The sequence below is a fragment of the Artemia sp. Qi Xiang Cuo genome, chromosome 20 (genome assembly GCF_049724085.1).
Source record: "Artemia sp. Qi Xiang Cuo chromosome 20, ASM4972408v1, whole genome shotgun sequence".
NCBI classification, from domain to species: Eukaryota; Metazoa; Arthropoda; class Branchiopoda; order Anostraca; family Artemiidae; genus Artemia; species Artemia sp. Qi Xiang Cuo.
Genome location: NC_142813.1, coordinates 50087275 through 50106850, shown reverse-complemented (window position 1 = coordinate 50106850; position 19576 = coordinate 50087275). Strand labels below are relative to the sequence as shown.

Below are 19576 nucleotides of genomic sequence, written 5' to 3'. Positions count from 1 at the left end.
TATTTACCCTCCATCGATATGATGAAGACACCGAAAACGCCGACGTAAAATTAGAATCCTCAAATTTTTCTTAAAGCTGTCTTCTGTCAAACAACGTAAGATTATAGTGCATTAATTTTCTAAAAATCAGAAATTTTAATGATAATGTAATTAAAGTCCTTATGTTCCTGATCAGAACACATGAACATAGATCAATAAAATTTAATTTTCAATAAAATGAGCTGTCGTATGTGAATGACAAAATAGTACGCCTGCCCCGAAAACTTTAAAACTGCTAGACGATTTACAGAATTATAAACATTGGCAGTATTTAACTGAAGAAGCCGAATATGATTCGTCCTGTTTTACCCCCAATTGCTAAAGAAGTTTTACAAGAAGCTAGTAAAGGCCTTAGAAACATGTCATTTTGTGCTTGGAATTCTGGAGAGAAATATCGTGATCATTGGGAACATGGTAAAGCTTAGTGAACTTGCTTGAAAAAACCAGTAGGCTATGCAATTGAGCAAAATTATATAGGCTAGCTAACACTCACAACCCCACATCTGATTAAATTTGAATTGAGAAGAATTGTATGTACCAATGAAGGTAAAATTCTAATTTATCTACTTTTGGCTATCTTGGAAAAGGGTTAGGCCTAGGTAAATGAAACTTTCAGGGATGGGTCTAAGGTATATCTTGGGAAGATATTTTGAAGCCCCTACCTCCACTCCTTCTCCCTGTAAAGGGTCCTGAAGTCTGCCTACATGACAGGTCTATACCTATTGAAACTTTGACCAAACAATAGCCTATTTTACCTTAATTTTTGGTTACCTCAGTTTCTTTTTCTCTGGCTTTAGTTCTGAAAATGTGATTCCTGATATTTGAGTAGGCTAGACTTTGGTAAATTTCTACCAAATCATATTATTGAGTTAGGAATAAAGTGAATACACCATTTGATGCCTTTTTTATGCTGATTAAAAATATATCAAAAATTTATTTTGGAAATTAATTTAACCCCCCCCCCCCCCCTATATATGCCAATTCAGGGTATATATTTCTACATTAAGAGGGGGTGGGGTTAAAGTTTAAAATTACCTCCCATTTACATCAGAAACAAAATTTGCCCCCCCCCTAATGTAGAAATATATACCCTGAATTGGCATATATAGGAGGGGGGGGGGGGCTGAAAATCATTTCTGATAGAAATAATTGTTATATTTGTAATCAGCATAAAAAGGCATCAAGTGGTATATTCACTTTATGCATAAGTCAATAATATGATTTGGTAGAAATTTACCTAGAATTTTAGGTATAAATTTAGAATTGGCAGTGTTGACAAGGAGACATGTTAAGAAAACAATTCTTACTTTAAAATATGTATAAATATCCTTGTTAACATATTATCCAAGGGAAAAACCTTTATCATCAATTCTTTCCTCTAAAAATCCTTCTTTTTCCAGCTTAAAAGAAAAAAATTACAATAAACCTCCATGCTGACAAAATGCACAAATCTTTAGAAATTGCCACTATGAATTGCCAAATAAGTTGTTCTATAGATAGTGTTCATTCATCCTGGTCTTTGTTAATTCCTTCTTTTTTATGAGCAGTGGCAAAAGTACAAAATATTAATACAACCTAAACTAACTACAATTCAAAATGAATGGACTCAGCCAGGAACTTGGCTGGAATGAATGCTATCTATAAAAACAATTTATTATAGCAGCAATTTCAAAAGATTTATGCATTGCATTTAAATTGATTTTTTTTTTTAAGTTGGAAAAAGAAGGATTTTTAGAGGAAATACTTGATGATAAAGGTTCTCCCCTTGGATAATATATTAACCAGGATCATTATACATATTTTAAAGTAAGAATTGTTTTCTTAACATGTCTCCTTATCAACAGTACCAACTCTAAATTTATACCAAATTTTACACCATATTAATATTTTTTTTCCAAATTTTGGAAATGTATTTGCATATCTTTAAAACCTTATAAGTTGGATTTGAGCAAAGTTGTGAAGCTGAAAACAATTTTGTTGTACTTCATTTAAGCAGAAAATCTATTTTTCAAGGTTTCACTTTTATAACACAGATTCTTATAGGTCATCAAAGGTCAAAACCCTATAGAGAGAGAAGGAGTGGAGGTAGGCACTTGAAAATACCTTCGTGGGACATACTTTGGTAAATTTTCACCAAATCATATTATTGATATACAAATAAAGGGAATATATCACTCAATGCCTTTTTTTATGCTCTTTACATATAGCTTCTGCTTTGGCAAAAATTACCCTTACTTCTGTAGTATTTTTTCTTGACCTACTGGTGTTTCTCATCCCAATAAAAACAGGCTTCCCAATTTTTTGTTTCTTCTTAGCTGACAGTTCTTCAATCAAGGCATTTTTAACTGGTGTATCTGTGAGAACTAGAGATTTGCCTTTCTTTTGTTTGATTGCATCAGATCTTTTTGGTGGAGCTTTTGGATAGGGTCTTACTACTTCTTGACTAGTAGCAGCAGACACTAATGCCAAAGGAGCTTGAGAAGTTGTCAAACAGGCTGCAGTTTATGGCTTGGGAAAGTTAGCAGTTTATGGGTGTGGGGTGGGAAGGTTAATGTGATAGTGTGGGACTTTTTCATAAGCTCAAGTGACTCAATGGGAATATGACTGGTGTGATTGTCCATTAGAAGCAGCACTGGTCTATCAATGCTTGGCTTGCTATGGCAAATAAAATGCTCCAGAAAAACAACGAAGTTCTCTCTAGTCATCCATCATTAGGGATGAGGAACACCCACACTCCCTGGCGGATATTCCTTTATCATATGTGGGAGACAATTTAACTTTAGGAAAATCATGAATGGTGGGATAACAGTACCTTCAGCTGACACTGCGGTATACATGGTAACTAGTACGCCTCTTTCTCCAGATGTAATCCTGCCAACTTGTTTATTTCCCTTCTCAGCAACTATTTTTCTTGGATTCTGATCAAAGTGGGGCCAGCCTTGTCTAGATTCCAAACATCACAAACAGCAAAACTATATTTATTCAAAAGTTCCTTGTATGTGTAAAAAAAAGTATTGACTACAGGTCTGCTAAAAGCAGTTGCCCTTGCAATGCTTGTTGCTTCTGGAGATCTGAGAGAAAGCATGGGTTATGCTGTAAGAAGGCCCAGAGCAAGTCCTTACTAGCTGTTCTAGCTTCTTCCCAATGACAAATATCCTTACCAAATTTCCGCACAAACTCAAATGCCAAGGTTCTGACTTCTTTTGGTGACAGTCTGTGCTGAAGATGGGATACTCTGACAAGATGTTCCTCAAAACTTTTCTCTTCTTCAGCCATGGAAACTATGCATGTTTTATACCATGGCACAAACTGCTCTACTGTAACATTACTAACATCAGTTGCACTTGTACAACCTTCTTCAGAGAATTTGTGGGCATAGCATTTTAGAGTTGAGTGGGGGATATCCATCTCACATGCGTAGCAAATAGCAATAGTGGCAAATTTTCCACCTTCCAGTACTTTTTGCACAGCTTGTCTCATGACTTCTTTGGGAATGGTCCCATTTTGTGTTTTTATATTGTAGCCTAGGTCTGCATGTCTGTTGGATCTCACCTAGAAAGATGACATAACAATAACCAAAAATCATTATAATGGTCTGCACTTATGGAAAAAATGTGAATTTAATGCTTTTTTTCACCCAGTGGGGCAGGTTGGACAGTGCACCTTCAGAATGACCAACTTGCCCCCCAAAAAATGTCCAATCTGCCCCACACAGGATGCACAAACAAAAACATGGTTCCTTGAAAAACTAATAATGTTGAGAGCTTGCTTCCAAATCTGAAAGGAAACCAATTAATAGGCTGCTTTATCCTGGAATCATTTCTGAGATGGGCCTTCTCATTCTCTCTCAAAAGAACATTAAGTCTAGCAACAATTCTGAAAAAAACTCACCAAAAAAGAGACAAGTTTTGTCCACTCTTTTCATATGGAGTCTACTGCTGCCATTTTTTCATGGCGTGACTGCACTGTAATTCCTCACATTCAGTAGGAGTTTTTTTTCAGCAGATGGCAGACAAATATCCAAGTGTTCAACCTACCCCACTGACCAACCATCCCCACTGTCCCCTATATATTTGCACATTAGGGGGGTGGGGGTAAACTTTATTTCTGATGTAAATCAGAGGTAAGATTAAACTCCCCCCTTCCCTAATGTGCAAATATATACCCTGAATTGGTATATATAGGGGTGGGAGCTAAAATTCATTTCCAACAAAAATGATTATTATATTCGTAAAGAGCATAAAAAAGGCATCAAGTGCACTTTATTTGTAAGTCAATAATATGATTTGGTAAAAATTTACTGATACTTTAGCCTGTAGACCTGTCCCTGAAAGTTTCATTTTCCTAATCTAACCCCTTTCTAAGATAGCTAAAAGTAGCTAAAATAGAATTTTACCCTATTGAATAGCCAAAAATCTAAGCTATGCATCAATATGGTTATTATTAAATTATTGAAGATCAAACAATTAATATTATGGTAAATTTCTAGTGGGTCATATAGGCAAATTTAGCTAAGTTGAAAGTGAAAACTTCATTTGATGCCTTTTTTTATTTGCTTTCATTATTCAATAATCTCTTCTGGGGCTAATTGCATCTTGTGCCATTAAACAAGCCCCAAAGGTATTTTATATGAATTATAAAAGAGCATCAAATAATGTTTTCACTTTCATCCTAGCTAGGCTAAACTATATGGCCCACTGTAAATTTACCATGAACTTTACCCCCCCCCCCTCCACCCCTAATATGTAAATATATACCCTGAATTGTCAACAGCAAAGTTTCAAATCACAAATCCAGTGCTATTTTTGTCAGTGGCATTTGAAAAACTTGAAACAACAGGAAAAGAGTTTATATTTGAGTTGCCTGATAAATAAGGTTTTGAATTGTTATAAATAAGTATTTTTGGAATATGTTACTCATGAATAACTTATTTATAAACTAGTGATATTTTTTTAACCACTTTTCAATAACTTAACTAGTGTTGAAACTTCTTTTTGTGGTTTCAAAAATGAAATACTGGTACTTGTCAATTAGCTGGAGCCCATGCAAGAAGTCAAGTTTGGTTAATGCTAATGAAATAAAACAAAATAGGGTGAAAATATAATAGTTTAGAAACAAATTTGGGCTATATATTTGCACATCAAGGGGGAGGGGGGTAAAGCATAGCATATATCAAATACATAACCTAATCTAGGTACCTTTTTTCCTCATAAACCCCAAAAAACAAAAGTTTAAATATTGTAAATGCAATAACAAACCACAGTTTGTAATCCAATTCCCTTGACTAGTTTCTTAAGCATCTTACATATACAATAAATTGTGTGGGTTCCAGCTAATTGACAAGCACTGAAATACTTTTGAGGCCCCTTTAAGGGTTCAAGATGTAATTAGCTCCAGAAGCAATTCTTGAATTATAAAAGATTATAAAAAAAAGCATCAAATGATGTTTTCACTTTTATCTCAGCTAAATTATATGACCCACTAGAAATTTGCCAATACTATTAGTTCATTGACTTACCTTGAAGGACTTCTTTTTGGAAATACTACTTATCCTATTTTGATGTAAATATTCTTTCAGTTTTTTAGTTTTATTCACATATTAACAAAAAGCTGACTGCCTTCTGATTCTAAAAAATTAACTTTTATTGCTTGATTTTTGTCTATAAATCATAAATATTAAATATAATTTTTTCTTTTCAATTGCTTGTTAAAATAGAGGCCATATTTGAAATTAATGATGACAAATTACTCCCACTAGGCTTGCTCTCTTGAGAGGTCATTGGGTCTACACTCACATTGCATTGCTGTAGTAAAACCCTATCTCTATTTTTCTGGAATACCATAGAAAAGTAGTCTTTCCTAAAAAGAGGTCTTCTACCCTTGATGCTTTAAGCATTGGCTATGCAGAATTGGTTGAGGGGCTCTGCTGCATATTTAGAAAAAGGGGATTTTTTTCTATTTCTTAGATAGGTAGTAAAAGGTAGACATACCAGTGCAGGCATTTTATTCCCTTTCCAAATCTACTCATTACTTCCTTTGCAAATTTTGTTAAATTTCTAGTGAGTCATATTATTTAGCTAAGATAAAAGTGAAAACATCATTTGATGCTTTTTTTATGCTCTTTTATAATTCAAGAATTGCTTCTGGAGCTAATTGCATCTTGAGCCCTTAAAGGGGCCCCAAAGGAATTGCATTTTTGAAACTACACAAAGAAGTTATCAAATTTAGCAGAAAGCACAAGAAGTTCAACTTCTTCACCAATTGCATTGTTCCACTGTGGAATTCATTTAGCAAATCTACAGTGTCAGCCAGATCAGTTGATAGCTTCAAGTTGCTGTTGACTGTGATTGGAGTGGCAAATCATTGAAGACACAGTGGGACAAACCAACATCATGGAGTGATATCTATTAGATACCACCTGCCCCCCTTAACCCCCAAGTATGCCCAGCTGTCAATACATATAGTTAACCCAACAAAAAAACCAAACTGTCCTATAAATATGAAAATTGAGTTAATTGTCCTGTTGTTATGAATTATGTTATGAACTGTTGTCCTGTATATATGTAATTAGTGATAATCCAACTGTGACATTAAGATTATCAAGTCAACATTACCTGGCAACATCTAAAGGTTAAACCTTAGTCACTAGAAGATGTGATTTAAGGTAATTTAAGGTAACACTAGTTAAGTTATTAAAAATAAGTTAAAAACATATCACTACTTCATAAATAAGTTGTTCAAGAATAATATACTCCAAAAGTACTTATTTATAACAATTCAAACCTCAACTACTAGACACCTTAAAAATAAGCCATTTTTCTATCATTTCAAGATTTTCAAATGCTGTTAACAAAAATAGGACTGAATTTTGTGATTCAAAACTTTGCTGTTGACAGTTTATGGTATATATTTGCACATTGGGGGGTGGGGGTGAAGTTCATGGTAAATTTGAAGTGGGACATATAAATTAGCTATGATGAAAGTGAAACCATCATTTATGCTTTTTTTATGCTCTTTGATTATCTGTATAAAATACCTTTGGGGCCCCTTTAAAGGTTCAAAATGCAATTAGCCCCGGAAGCAGTTAATGGACCATGGAAGAGCATAAAAAAACATCAAATGATGTTTTCACTTTCATCTTAGCTAAATTATATGACCCACTAGAAATTTGCCCAAATTTTATTTAAAGCCTTAAAGTGTCAGTTTGGTCCTTATTATATAGTAGATATTTACCTTAAATTGCAGCTTGGAGAAATTTAAGGATTTTTTTTTGTCCAGAGTTGATGTTTGAACTTTTTATTTTTGTAAAATTCTAGTTTAGCTACTTTTTGCTATCTTGGAAAGGGGTTAGCCTAGGTAAGGAAAGCAAAACTTTCAGGGATTGGTGTACAGTCTAAAGTATGGGTAAATATTGAGCAGCTCGTATTATTGATCCTCAAATTATGTTAAAATACCACTAGATGGCACTTTTTATGTTCTTTCTGAATATAATAATTGCTTTTCTTGCAAATTCAGTTTTAAGCATTTTTTAGACCCTTGAGAATGATAATTTCTTTATATGTTTTTTGGTATAAAAAGGATTTAGATATGTTTCATACTTACTATTTCATATAAAATCTTTTTTTGTTAAATTTATATAATTGACATGCATTGATTTGTTTGCAATTAAGTTGGATAAAAAATTCAAAACAATTTCTCCATTTTTCCATGCACCATATCTCTTTTGTCAGCTCACATATATTTTACAACATATATGTGAAACAGCAGATTTTAAGTAGTCTAACAGAATAAGAAGAAAACATGGCAGATTTTTTTTTTTCGAGTTAATCTTGATAAGTCAGTGTTTCCAAACCATACAGCTTTTACAAGATGGATTTATAATGAAATAGTAAGTTTGAAACAAATGTTATAACCCATTTTTATATCCAAAAAATAAGAATGAAAATATTATTTTCAAGGATCTTAAAAAGGATTAAAACTGAATTTACAAAAAAAGCAATTATTATATTCAAAAAGAGCTTATAAAATATCATCTAGGGGTATGTTCACTTTATTTGTAGGTCAATAATATGAACCAGTAGCGTATCCAGGGGGGGGGGCGGAGGGGCCCGGGCATAATTCACGCTTTTAAGTAAGTTCCGAAATATTCACGCTTTTAAGTTATTTGCAACACCCGTTCCTTTTTTCATTTTTTGTTAAATGGCTATCCATTTCTCCGGCAAGCTTATATCATTATTTTATCATCAAACGTGCAATCGCCTCCTGTAATCAAACAAGATGTCAAGAATTTTTAGAATTTTTTCTCACTATTTAACCCTCGGAGCTATAAGCACTAGCTTCTCTGCAATGAAGGAATTGCGATAAGGAATCAGACTAAGAGGCGATAGTTCATTCAAACGGTGCTATAATTCCAGTGTAAGCTAAGCATTGAAACAGAAAGGTCGCGTGAGAGGAAAGAAAGAAAATGAAGCAATGCCAGCCCAGCATTAAGCATTTCTTAAAGCTTGCAAAAACCAGCAATGACGGTAAGGATTTTACTACTATTCTGACAATAGTTTGTATTTAGTGTGTTTTGAAGCACGCATGTGTCACTTGTAATTAAATGCAATTCCCAATTTAGATTGAAGACGACCAAATCTAAATTTTGAAATCTTCTCGTAAGAAATTTTCTTAGCTATGATCAATTAAAGGAAACAGTAAAAATGATCATTATTTGGGTGGGATCAAACTTTTTTGAAAATTAATCTTTTTCTAGAGCCCAAAATGGGATTATTAATAGTTTGTTCATTTTATATTCTATTTCTTGTGTAACTATGAGCATGGTTAATGTTGGAATACCTTCATATTCCTGTATTTCCAGAAACAAAAAGTAGAATCCCGCAAAAACGGTAATTTTACCATGTGAATTGATCATTTAGAGCCGTTCCAGAATTTTTAGCCATGTCTCTAAAATTCAGTACTTTTGAGGGGAGTAGGGCAAACTGTGACCTACCAAACAAGTCATGTACGCAAATAATTTAATTAACAAAAGTTAATTGTTTTGTTTTTATACGAGTTTTACGAGGAAAACGAGTTTTTGCAACCATTAATAAAATCGGGAGAAAAAATGTTGTGATTATGATTTAATTGCCAAAATTGATTTTTGCCCAGGAACAGCGAGATAAGTAATAAAATGAGTAATTTAACGATTCAAGGGCAATCTTTGAAGCCTTGGAACAGTCGGGTAGAGAGCATTTTCTTGGTACTTTAATGTTAAGGTCACACTACATGATGCTCCAACCAAGGGGGTAATAACTGATCGTCGCAGGTGTCCCTTCCTTCGTGCCTCCAGCTGTGCCTCCGTGCCTCCGGCACACCTGAAACAGCGTGTTACTGGAAGCGAAGGAACACAGTTTTATCTTTGGCTTATGGAAAGCGTACGGCGTGTTTTTTACAATGGCAAACTTTCTCCTCTCGAGAGGTTATCTTTACTTGGTCGTGTTGTTTACTGCGTTCGACATTGGAGATCCTGGGTCCTAAAAAGTGGACATTATGCTTTGAACGAGAATTTTATTACCACAAACCTTTACCATTGCCCTGAGATAAATATGCATTCCCTAGTGCTTCTCATTCGTCGATTCAAACGGCTTGGGCTCGAACGCCTTTTCAAACTCTCCGACATGAATAGCCAACCGTGTGAAGATTTTTTTTAGGAAGATGCTGTCTCAAACCAGCGCTTACAGTACTGTAATAAACTTTTCCTTCCTCCAACTTCTACATCGAATTCGTCGATATGAAAGTATAACGGATTTTGAAGCTCAATATTCTAATGAACAGTTGTCCTTGCCCAAGGCCAAGCGAGTTAGATCCATTGGTGTTGTGTCTGTCAGTTCCGATTTTTCTTTGCCCAGGGACGATGAAATCAAGCTCGAGCTAGGGCGAGCTCTTATTGAAAGCCAGCGAATAATGAAAGCCTTGATACCCTACGACGTGCTTTCTGCTTTCGGTCACCAAGTACCGAATGTTCGTCTTTCTGTTCTTCACGACAGTGACTCAGACGATGACTCAGAGGAAAATACTCTGTCCAATAAGCAGGAAAAGGCTTCCGTGACTGACACTGAATTGGGCTCGGAAAGTGATGGCATCTTTGAAGATTTGCCAGTGATTGCTCACTGTGTGAAACACCAAGTTGAGAAAAATCGGGTTAGTGAGCCTGTGACGAACATGAAGAATTCTAGGTTTTGTCTTGTCAAGACTTCTGACGGCTCCATAACACCAATAAAAAAATCCACGCTGTTGTGGCTTCTGAGGGAAAGCTCTGAGAAGCGGAGTAGTGACCGATTAAAACAGGTGATGGTCCAGGGCCGACGAGTAGGACTACGTGAGTCGCCACAAACCAATGCAGAGCTCGGTGTGAAACCAGACAATAAATATCTGAGAAACTAGTTATTTTTTTTAGTTGGTTGCTTTACTTAGCGTTTTTTACTAATAACTCGGTAGCAACGGTTTTTCTGACTGTTGCTTTACAGTTTTCTCTTCATTGCGTTCGGATTAAAAATGGAGACATTTGTGGAGGCCGGTTTTGATTGGACCAGCAGCATATCTGGCTGTTATTCTGGTTCACAAGCAGAAATTATGAAAAAATGTTCGCATCTGATCTATACCCACTGCGCATCGCAAAGCTTAAATTTAGCTTTATTTAAAACTAGTAGGGTAGGACTTGTTAGGTCAACCTTTGCTAATATACAGCGGATTATATCATTTTTATTATCTTCACCAAAAAGAACGAATATGTTTGGAGAAGCGGTCGCTGTCGTTTGTCCTGATAGTTCCGTGAGAAAGCTTGTGAAGTTTTGCGAAACGAGATAGGTGGAGCTTCCTGATTCCATTTTAGTTTTTATGTCTTTGTATTGTGCGATTATTTCCGTACTTGAGGAAATAGTTGGCAGCATACGGCGCGACACGGAAGTTATTTCAAAAGCAAATGCATTGGTTTCAGCAGCAACCGAATTTAGTTTTATGTTCATGTTGGCTGAGCTAGAGTTTGTTAGTGCCATAATGCTCTCTTTCTCTAAGGCGCTGCAAGCTGAAGATTTAGACTTAGTTGAGTGCCGTCGGCATATTAAACTATGTTCTGATACTTTACTGCAGTCAAAACAAAATGATTTTGAAACAATTTTTCAGAAAGCCTATGAGCTTGCACAAGAGGTAAATGTGGCTCCAGCTGTTCCAAGGCCTATCCGCCGAACGTCCATCAACAATAATGAGTCCATCAAGGTTTTTTATCGCGAGTCATTGTTCGAACCTTACTTTGCTTCACTTATTGAAGAACTTGATCAAAGATTTTTGCGCCATTAGGAGGCATCTTTCAAAAAATCGGAAGACTTTTGCTAGCTAACAACAAGTCATTAAATATTAATGAATTTGTGAACGCTGTTGCTGTTTATGAGGGATTTCACGGAGGTAGAGGTGTGCTCGAATGTGAGTTAGTCCTTTGGAAACAGAAGTGGCTCGGAAAGTCTGAGAAACCATCAACTGTTGCTTCGACTCTTGCGTCATGCGATGCAAGATTTTTCCCATGCATTCGAAGGCTTTTGACGATTTTTCAGACACTACCAGTGACTACCGCTTCTGCTGAGAGGAGCTTTAGCTGTCTTAAGCGATTAAAAACCTATCTGCGGAGCTCAACGGGCGAGGAGCGTCTGAACGGACTAGCTCACATGACCCTGAACCACGATATCCACGTCGAAGCTGACCAGGTTTTTGATCGATTTGCAGCCAAAAAAGACCGGCGGCTATTACTGTGAGAGGTTAGGTCGTCTTTCGTTGCTCGTTTCTCTAAGTGCAGTTGATTCTGTTTTTTAAATTTTAATTATGCTTTATTCTCTGTAAACAATGTTAATATCAATACATTTCTTGCTTTCACGGTTGTTATAATAGGTAGACTGAGGCCCCACCACTCCAAAACCAAATTCTGGGCAATTGTCTTTGATATAATATTATTTTTTATTTATTTGGTTCTCTAAAACAAGGGTTCCATAGGCAAATATAAGGAATAATGCACTTCTTTATTTTATAGTTTCTAAATTCTGCTGCTTCGTGGCAGTTCCAAAACAACTACTCTCCCAAAATAGAAACTCTCACTGCTTCTAACTTTTTTTTTAAATTTTGACTGTTGGCAAAACATTGTCATCCATTCTCAAACAAAAAAAAGTCTACAACTGGAAATACTCATGACAAGTATGTACTTTTAATTTCTTTACCTAGCTACCCCCCCTACCCCCGCCTGAAATCTTGCACTGTGATGGATAATTTTCTTGCTCACATAACTGTTATAAAAAGGTAGACTGACGCCCCCCCCCCGAAACAAAATCCTGGATACGCCACTGATATGAACTGCTTGATATTTACTGAACACACCACTGCAGGCATTTTATTCTCTATCCAAATCTACTAATCACTCTCTTTGCAAGTTTTATTTAGATTACTTAAAATATCAGGTTGGTCCTTATTATAAGGAAATATTTACAATATAGGCTAGGCTAATTCAAATAGTAAGCTTTACGACAGACAGGTTCAGATAGCTAGATAAGTTGTATGGATGTGGATGATGATGACAGACTGCCAAAAATTATCCTTCTTGGCCAATCAGATACTAATAATAATAAGAATATAATTCGTACTTCATAATATGTAGAAAATTTGTAGTTAACACATTTTGAAGGTGCTTCCACTTTTGTTTATCCCCAACCTCCCAATATGTAAATATATAGACTAACTCAAATTATTGATTTCCCATGTATTTTTTCATGTATCACCCTTGTTTCTACCTGTGTAACCATAAATAGAATTGACACTAATAAAATCAAGAAATACAAAAATACATGGGAAATATATAATTTTGACTATATATTTGCCCTTAGAGTGAGGGGTGAGGGATAGATTGTATTGGAAGCACCCTCAAAATATGTTAACTACAATTCTTCTACATATTACAAAGTAGTAATTGTTTCCTTAATATATTTCCTTCTCAATAGCCTCAATCCTAAGCTTAAACCTAAATATTTATTGGTTCCTTTCTACATAAAGGAAAATTCAAGAAACTACTTTAAATATTCTTAAACACTTACTTAGCCTATATCATGGTATTGTGGCTGGCCTCTCAAGAAGAAAACACAATAAAATTCTGGGTAAAATTCTATATATAATAAAATTATATAGAATATATTATAAAAAAAATATATTAATAAATATTATTATTAAATTATATATTATATTATTATATATTATATTATATAATATAAAATATTATATTATTAAATTATATATAATAAAAAAAATATAGAATAAAATTCTAGTCAATGGGCCTCTTGTCATCTTGGGAGGTAGTTGAGTTAGGTGAAGGGAACTTTTAGAAATGAATCCAGGGCTTAATATATTTACCTTGGAAGGCATTGCCAAGCTAATATATCTACCCTTTTCTAATTTCTAGGGCTTAGAAAATTGTATAATTTACAGGTCTATAGGCTAACTGTCTGAATTCTGACCAAAAAATAAAAAAAAAAATATGAAAAGGAGATTGAAACCCAAAATTCTGATACAAATGCAGTGGATAAAATCCTGATTCTAAAGATAAATCAATTTCTTTCTACCTCAATGTTAGTGCTTTCTACCTCAAATGTTAAGTGCCTGTCAAATACTGACATTTGCCTGTGGCTCATTTGAGCATAAGATATATTTAGAAGGATTTCATTTTTATAACACAAAGATTGTTAAAGGTCATCAAAGGTCTGGGCCCTTTAGAGGAAGATGGGGTGAATTTAGGTGCTTCAAAATACTTCCCAGGAGATCATTAAGGCTCTGAATGCATTCCTGCAAATTGCATTTGCCTGGATAAACTACTTGATAACATTCCTTAAACTAGAATTTTACCAAATTCTAGATACTACTTTAAAAAAATTCTAAAGCAATTGCTTACATTGTTCCTTAAGTACATCACTATTGTACCATACCACCCCCTAATGGCAGAATATAATCCAAATCTACATATATTGAATTGAGTGTATTTTCATATGTTCTGCATACATTACTACTCTTTTTGTCCAATTGCCAAGAAGCTTTAAGGAGTTTTGAATAAACTCTTGCTAAGGTTTTACAACCCCCCCCCAAGCTCTCAGTGCTTTTTATATTGACTGATACTTGACAGCGTCTTCTGGTCACATTATTCACTTCTCTAGATATTCAATTAAAAGGTTATTTGATTACAAATTCTGACAGTTCTTACTCTTCATATATAATCAAAATAGATTAATTTGGTAATTTATGTAAAGGTTGGGTAAAGAACAACTTTGTTTGGGGTTAATTCTATTCTTGAAAGCTTGACATATGAAAACAAAAAAAAATAAATGTATGTGTTTATTGATTCAATGTATTATTGTGTTTTTGATTTATGAACCTGATTTCCCAATGAAGACGAATTGCCTGTTGGGGGAGGAGGGGGATGGAGAATTGTTTGTGAGGGAATTTTTTCATACTTCTAAAGTTAAAAACATGATTGTTACTAGTGTACAGGGTGAATTTTTTGCAGGGGTAGGGCATTTTTCCTTGAGGTGAGTTTTCAGGGGGGGAGGGTTCCTTTTAAGGTTGCAGCAATGCTTGATAGATTGTATCTAGTTGTATGTATATAAATAATTTTTGGTAAACATATGTGAGATTCCATAACTCAAGGTAAGGACAAGATGAGCAAACTACTGGATGCCCTTTTGCTCTTTCAAAGTACAATAATCATTTCGCTTAGACGTCCAATCTAAAGCCCTTAAATAGTCCCTAAATTGATGCCTGTTTCCTTATTTTTTGCACTATTAATGGGTTAAGCAAATTAGTTAACAACATATCAATTATAAATCAATTCTTTCCAAGTCATATACTCAACAGACATTGATTAAAAATAACCAAATTCAGTAAACTTGTCAATTGATAAATCTTTTGATACTGATGTTTAATTCCTTGGATGATATTTGATATTAATATATTGGACAAAAAATTAGTATTGCCATATCATCCATATTGAAAGTATCAAGCATATCGTGAATGCCAAATATTATGCAAAATATTGCTGCATTGCGAAATTTTTCTACAACAATATTGATAGTTCAATACAACAGCAACCTTATAAGAAAATCGAAATATATTTTCTTGTGATTATTATCTCTTCTAATCAGCTGTTGTACTAAACCAATTCTGCTCAAGTCATCCTTAATCAATTCTGCGAAACAGCAATTACCTTTAATCAATAAATGGCAATGTTGCCACGTTGTAACAACATAGTATTGACTCAGTATTTCAAGCAAATGATACATTTCGAAAAGAGCCTGAAAAATCCATTTACTACTTTACTCGCATTTTCAGCATATGGCTATGTTTCCATTTTGCATAGCATAATGTTGACACAGGTTTCAGAGGAAAGATATGTATTTTCAAAAGAAGCAACAAAAACCCATTTAAAGCATATGGCAATGTTGACATGTTGCAAAAAATGATATTAAATCAGTATTTGAAAAAAAAACTCTCAAACAAATATTAAAATTCAACTAATAGTTTACTCATATTTTCAACAAACATCAATGTTGCCATGTTACAAAAAAAATAATGTTGGCTCAATATTGCATTAAAAAGATATGTTTTCAAAAGAGCAGACAAAAATCCTTTACCTCCTTACTCACAGTATCAGTATATGGCAATTTCGCCATGTTGCAACAACACTATGTTGACTCAGATTTAAACTAAGATGTATGTTATTCTAAAAGAAACAACAAAATCTGTTTAACAACTTACATTTTGAGCATATAGTAAAGTTGCTAAGTTGCAACAACATAATGCTGACTAAGATTTAAGAAACAAATATTTTTCCACGAGAAGTAACAAACCCATTTACTAGCTTCAATTTCAGCACATGGAAATGTTGCAATTTTGCATCAAAATAATGTTGATTCAGTATTTTAGAAAAAAAAATGATTTCCAAAGAAACAAATAGGTTAATTTCACATGGCAATATTTTCATGTTTCAAAAACATAAGGTTGACTACTTATTTTAGAAAAAAGACATACTTCAAAAAGAACAGACACAAATCTATTACACACCACGCTCACTCTTTCAGCACGTGACAATGTTGCCATGTTGAAACAACATAATGTTGATTTAAAAAAAAGATATGCATTTTCCAAAAAAAAAATATATTCACCAGATAACATTTTCAGAACATGGCAATGTTGACACGTTGCAAAACATAATGTTGAGTCGACATTTTCGAAATAAGATACTTTTCCAAAGAAACACCAAAAATCCTTTTACTAACTTGCTTATATTTTCAACAAATGGAAATGGTATTATGTTGCAAAACATGTTGATGCAGATTTTTTGACAAAACATATACTTTCAAAAGAACTAACAAAAATCCTATTTACCAACACACATTTGAGAATATGGTAATGTTGCCATGTTGCAAATACATAACTTTTACCCTGTATTCTTAAAAAAAAAATTCTAAAAGAACCTTCACAAAACCGTTTGGCAACTTACTCATATTTTCAGCAAACGGCATGTAGCAATGAATTATCATTGACTCAGTATTTTAGACAAAAAATATATTTCCAAAATGACCTACAAAAAATCAATTCACCAGCTTACTCACATTGTCAGAAAACTTTCAAAATTAAAGCTTTATAAAGGCCTCACGCCTTTAACATTTAAGATCCACTGGTTTACACGCCTTTAACAGTTAAGCACCTCACGCCTTTAAGATCCACTGGTGTAAAACTTCGAGATCACAACGAACCTCTGATTGATCATAGATAGTAATATTTTCATCTGTCGCAAAACCCTCTGCAAAATCTACTTTAATTTTTGCCAAATCAGAAAAGATGAATTTGTTTCCAATTTTTCCTAAGAACGTGTTGTTATTGGCAGATCCTGACGAGTTCATCAGGTTTTGCTTACTCACCTGCAGAAAGTCCCTGAAAAAGAAGAAAATTGAGAATACCCAAATAGCAATTCCTCCACTTGAGGCTCATTCTTAAATGGAGTTAGCAGGCGTATATATTTCATAAATTGTTCTTGATTTCTACCAAAGTTGATCGCGAATAGTAATCCCTCACTCTTAAGTAGTTAGAACACGTTTCATAAATTTTGTCTGATTTCCACCAAAATTGGTATGCAAGGGAGTCACCAATTAAAAAAAAAATGAGGTTATGCATGGATTACGAGCATCACAAAGCAAAATAAAGTATAAAGAAATTGCTCCTCTTAAATGGAATAATTTCATATTTCTCAATTAAGTTTGATTCCCGTCAAAGGGTTTTTGAAGTCACTAATTACAAAAGTAAAACAAAGTATAAAGCTATCGCTCCTCTCGAGACTTATTCTTAAGGCGAGTAAGCACACATTTCATAAGCTAAGCTTGATTTCCAACAAGGGGTTTCTGAGGCCGCTAATTACAAATATGAGGATAAATTTTGCATAGAATCATCTTAAAGCAAAACAAAGTACAAAGTAATTGCTGCTCTTAAGGCGCGCTCTAAGTGGAGAAATCTAAGCGTCATAAACCAGAACAAAGTAAATAGCTATCGGTTCTCTTGAGGCTAACTCTTAAGCCGAGCAAGTAAATATTTCACAAATTATGTCCAACAAGGGGTTTTTGAAACTGCGAATTACAAATATGAGGATAAACTTGCCAGAAGAACATCTTAAAGCAAAACAAAGTGCTATGAAACTGTTCCTTTTAGGGCTTACTCTAAGTGCTTCACTACCATTCATACAGTGAACATCTAGCTTGAAAACGGATAATAAAGAACTGGTTTCTTCAATTAAACGGATTAAAATACAGGTCAGTGATAATATTGGGGAATAGCCCTCAAGCAGTGCGAATATAAATAGATAGGACATCCGATATTTTGAGGCAATTACGCTGCGATTGAGGTGGAGAAAGAAAAGTAAGCAGAGGGAGGGGGGGTGGAGAGTTGTTAGCAAGAGCCGTGGTACCCGCTGGGCTTGCCCCTTAAATTGCGGGGACAAGGTAGACAACCTTCACCGCTTCCCTAACTTCTCTCGCAGGGAAACCACCGGAAAAATATTTAATGAATTAAAGTGGTTACTGGTACTTTTGCTTAATTTCCAAGGCGTTTACTATTCCTTTGGACTGGGAAGGCCCTACTCTAACAAGTACAACAATTATTTTTTTACCGATGATTTCCCCCTAATTAGTTAAATATTCATTTAGTATTTGAACGAGTAAGACGTACTTTGAGTTCACTATAGCTGTTTATCATGCTCGGAGGGGATGAAGAAAATTTGCATTATTGTCCGGTGCTGAATTCTGTTCAGCAAACGTTGATAGAGGAAAGGATGATGAGACGGTCAAGAAGTTTGGTGCGGAGTTTTTTGACGTTGATAATATCGTGAAGGGTAAGAAATGGCTTGAGTCCAAGCTATATCCAGAAGCTTTATTTCAGAAGCAAACTGGATCGAAAGTGTCACTGAGCCATCTAGGTTATATTCTGGACTTTATCAAGAATGGCGATACAGACAATTTTGACATCCCAGCATTTGTTATTTTAAGCCCAAATGAAGTGCCATCGATACCAGCCACAGTTTATTCTGCTCTTTTTTCGAGAGTGAATGAGCTGCATGTCCAGTTGAAGAAAATTTCCGACCAGTTCGAGGCATAATCCAACCATTTCCCACCACTACCATAGTCTGGCGCCAGTCCCTCGAAACCAGCCGATAGCCACTCTACTATTGTTGTCTCTAAATTGCCACCGTCTATTAGTGATCCGACAAGCCGTAAGGACTTTATCGACCAACTAAGTGGTCATGACTCAATTGCTAGTGTTCGACCGTTGGGAGATAAACTTTTTACGAATATTGAAAAATTTGTAGCCTCTGATTCCTGTGAGTCTGTGAAGTCTGTTATTTCGGGTGCTGGCAAGAAGATTCTGCAGAAGCGGTACCTTGGAGCAGTAAAAGGAATCCTGCTGTTATTTAGTACTAGTGAATTCAAAATGCACCCTGGAGTCGAGGACACAAGTCGATTTGGGTCGTCCCAAACTATCAAGCTAGTCTTTTCGGACTCGTTTGGTAAAAGTGACGCGACAAAAAATGGTGTGAAAATCGAATACAAAATTTTCAGCGTTTATGACTTTATAAGTGTACCGCGTCGTTACTTCAAGTGCAGATCTCCTGATCACGTTCTAAACAAATGCAACAATGAAGTGAAAAAATGTACACGGTGTGCTGGCAATCACTCTTCTTCGAAAGATGCACCCTGTACAAGCAGCCCTAATTGTGCAAACTGCGGCGGGTCACACACTTCGCATAGTCTATTGTGTCCAGTACTCAAGTCTCGTATTGCGGCCGGTGTGAAAAAATGATGTTGTAAAAGTTCTCGGTTATTTCGTACAATATAAACGGAACGCGTAGGAAAGAGCACATCATTGACGAACTTTCGTACAAATACGATATCGTCTGTCTTCAAGAACATCTTTTATCATCAGCTAATACCAG

At 34.9% G+C, this 19576-nt stretch overlaps 1 protein-coding gene across 1 annotated transcript in view; it reads left to right on the top strand.

The window, feature by feature from the left end:
* Window positions 1-306: 306 nt before the first annotated feature.
* The window catches only part of LOC148940319 (methionine-R-sulfoxide reductase B1-like), a 39450-nt gene continuing 20180 nt past the window's right edge, over window positions 307-19576 (top strand). Inside the window, exon 1 of the mRNA XM_089105975.1 lies at window positions 307-453. Within this exon, the coding sequence (XP_088962101.1) occupies window positions 330-453 (124 nt within the window). The 5' untranslated portion in view covers window positions 307-329. The remainder of the gene's footprint in view (window positions 454-19576) is intronic.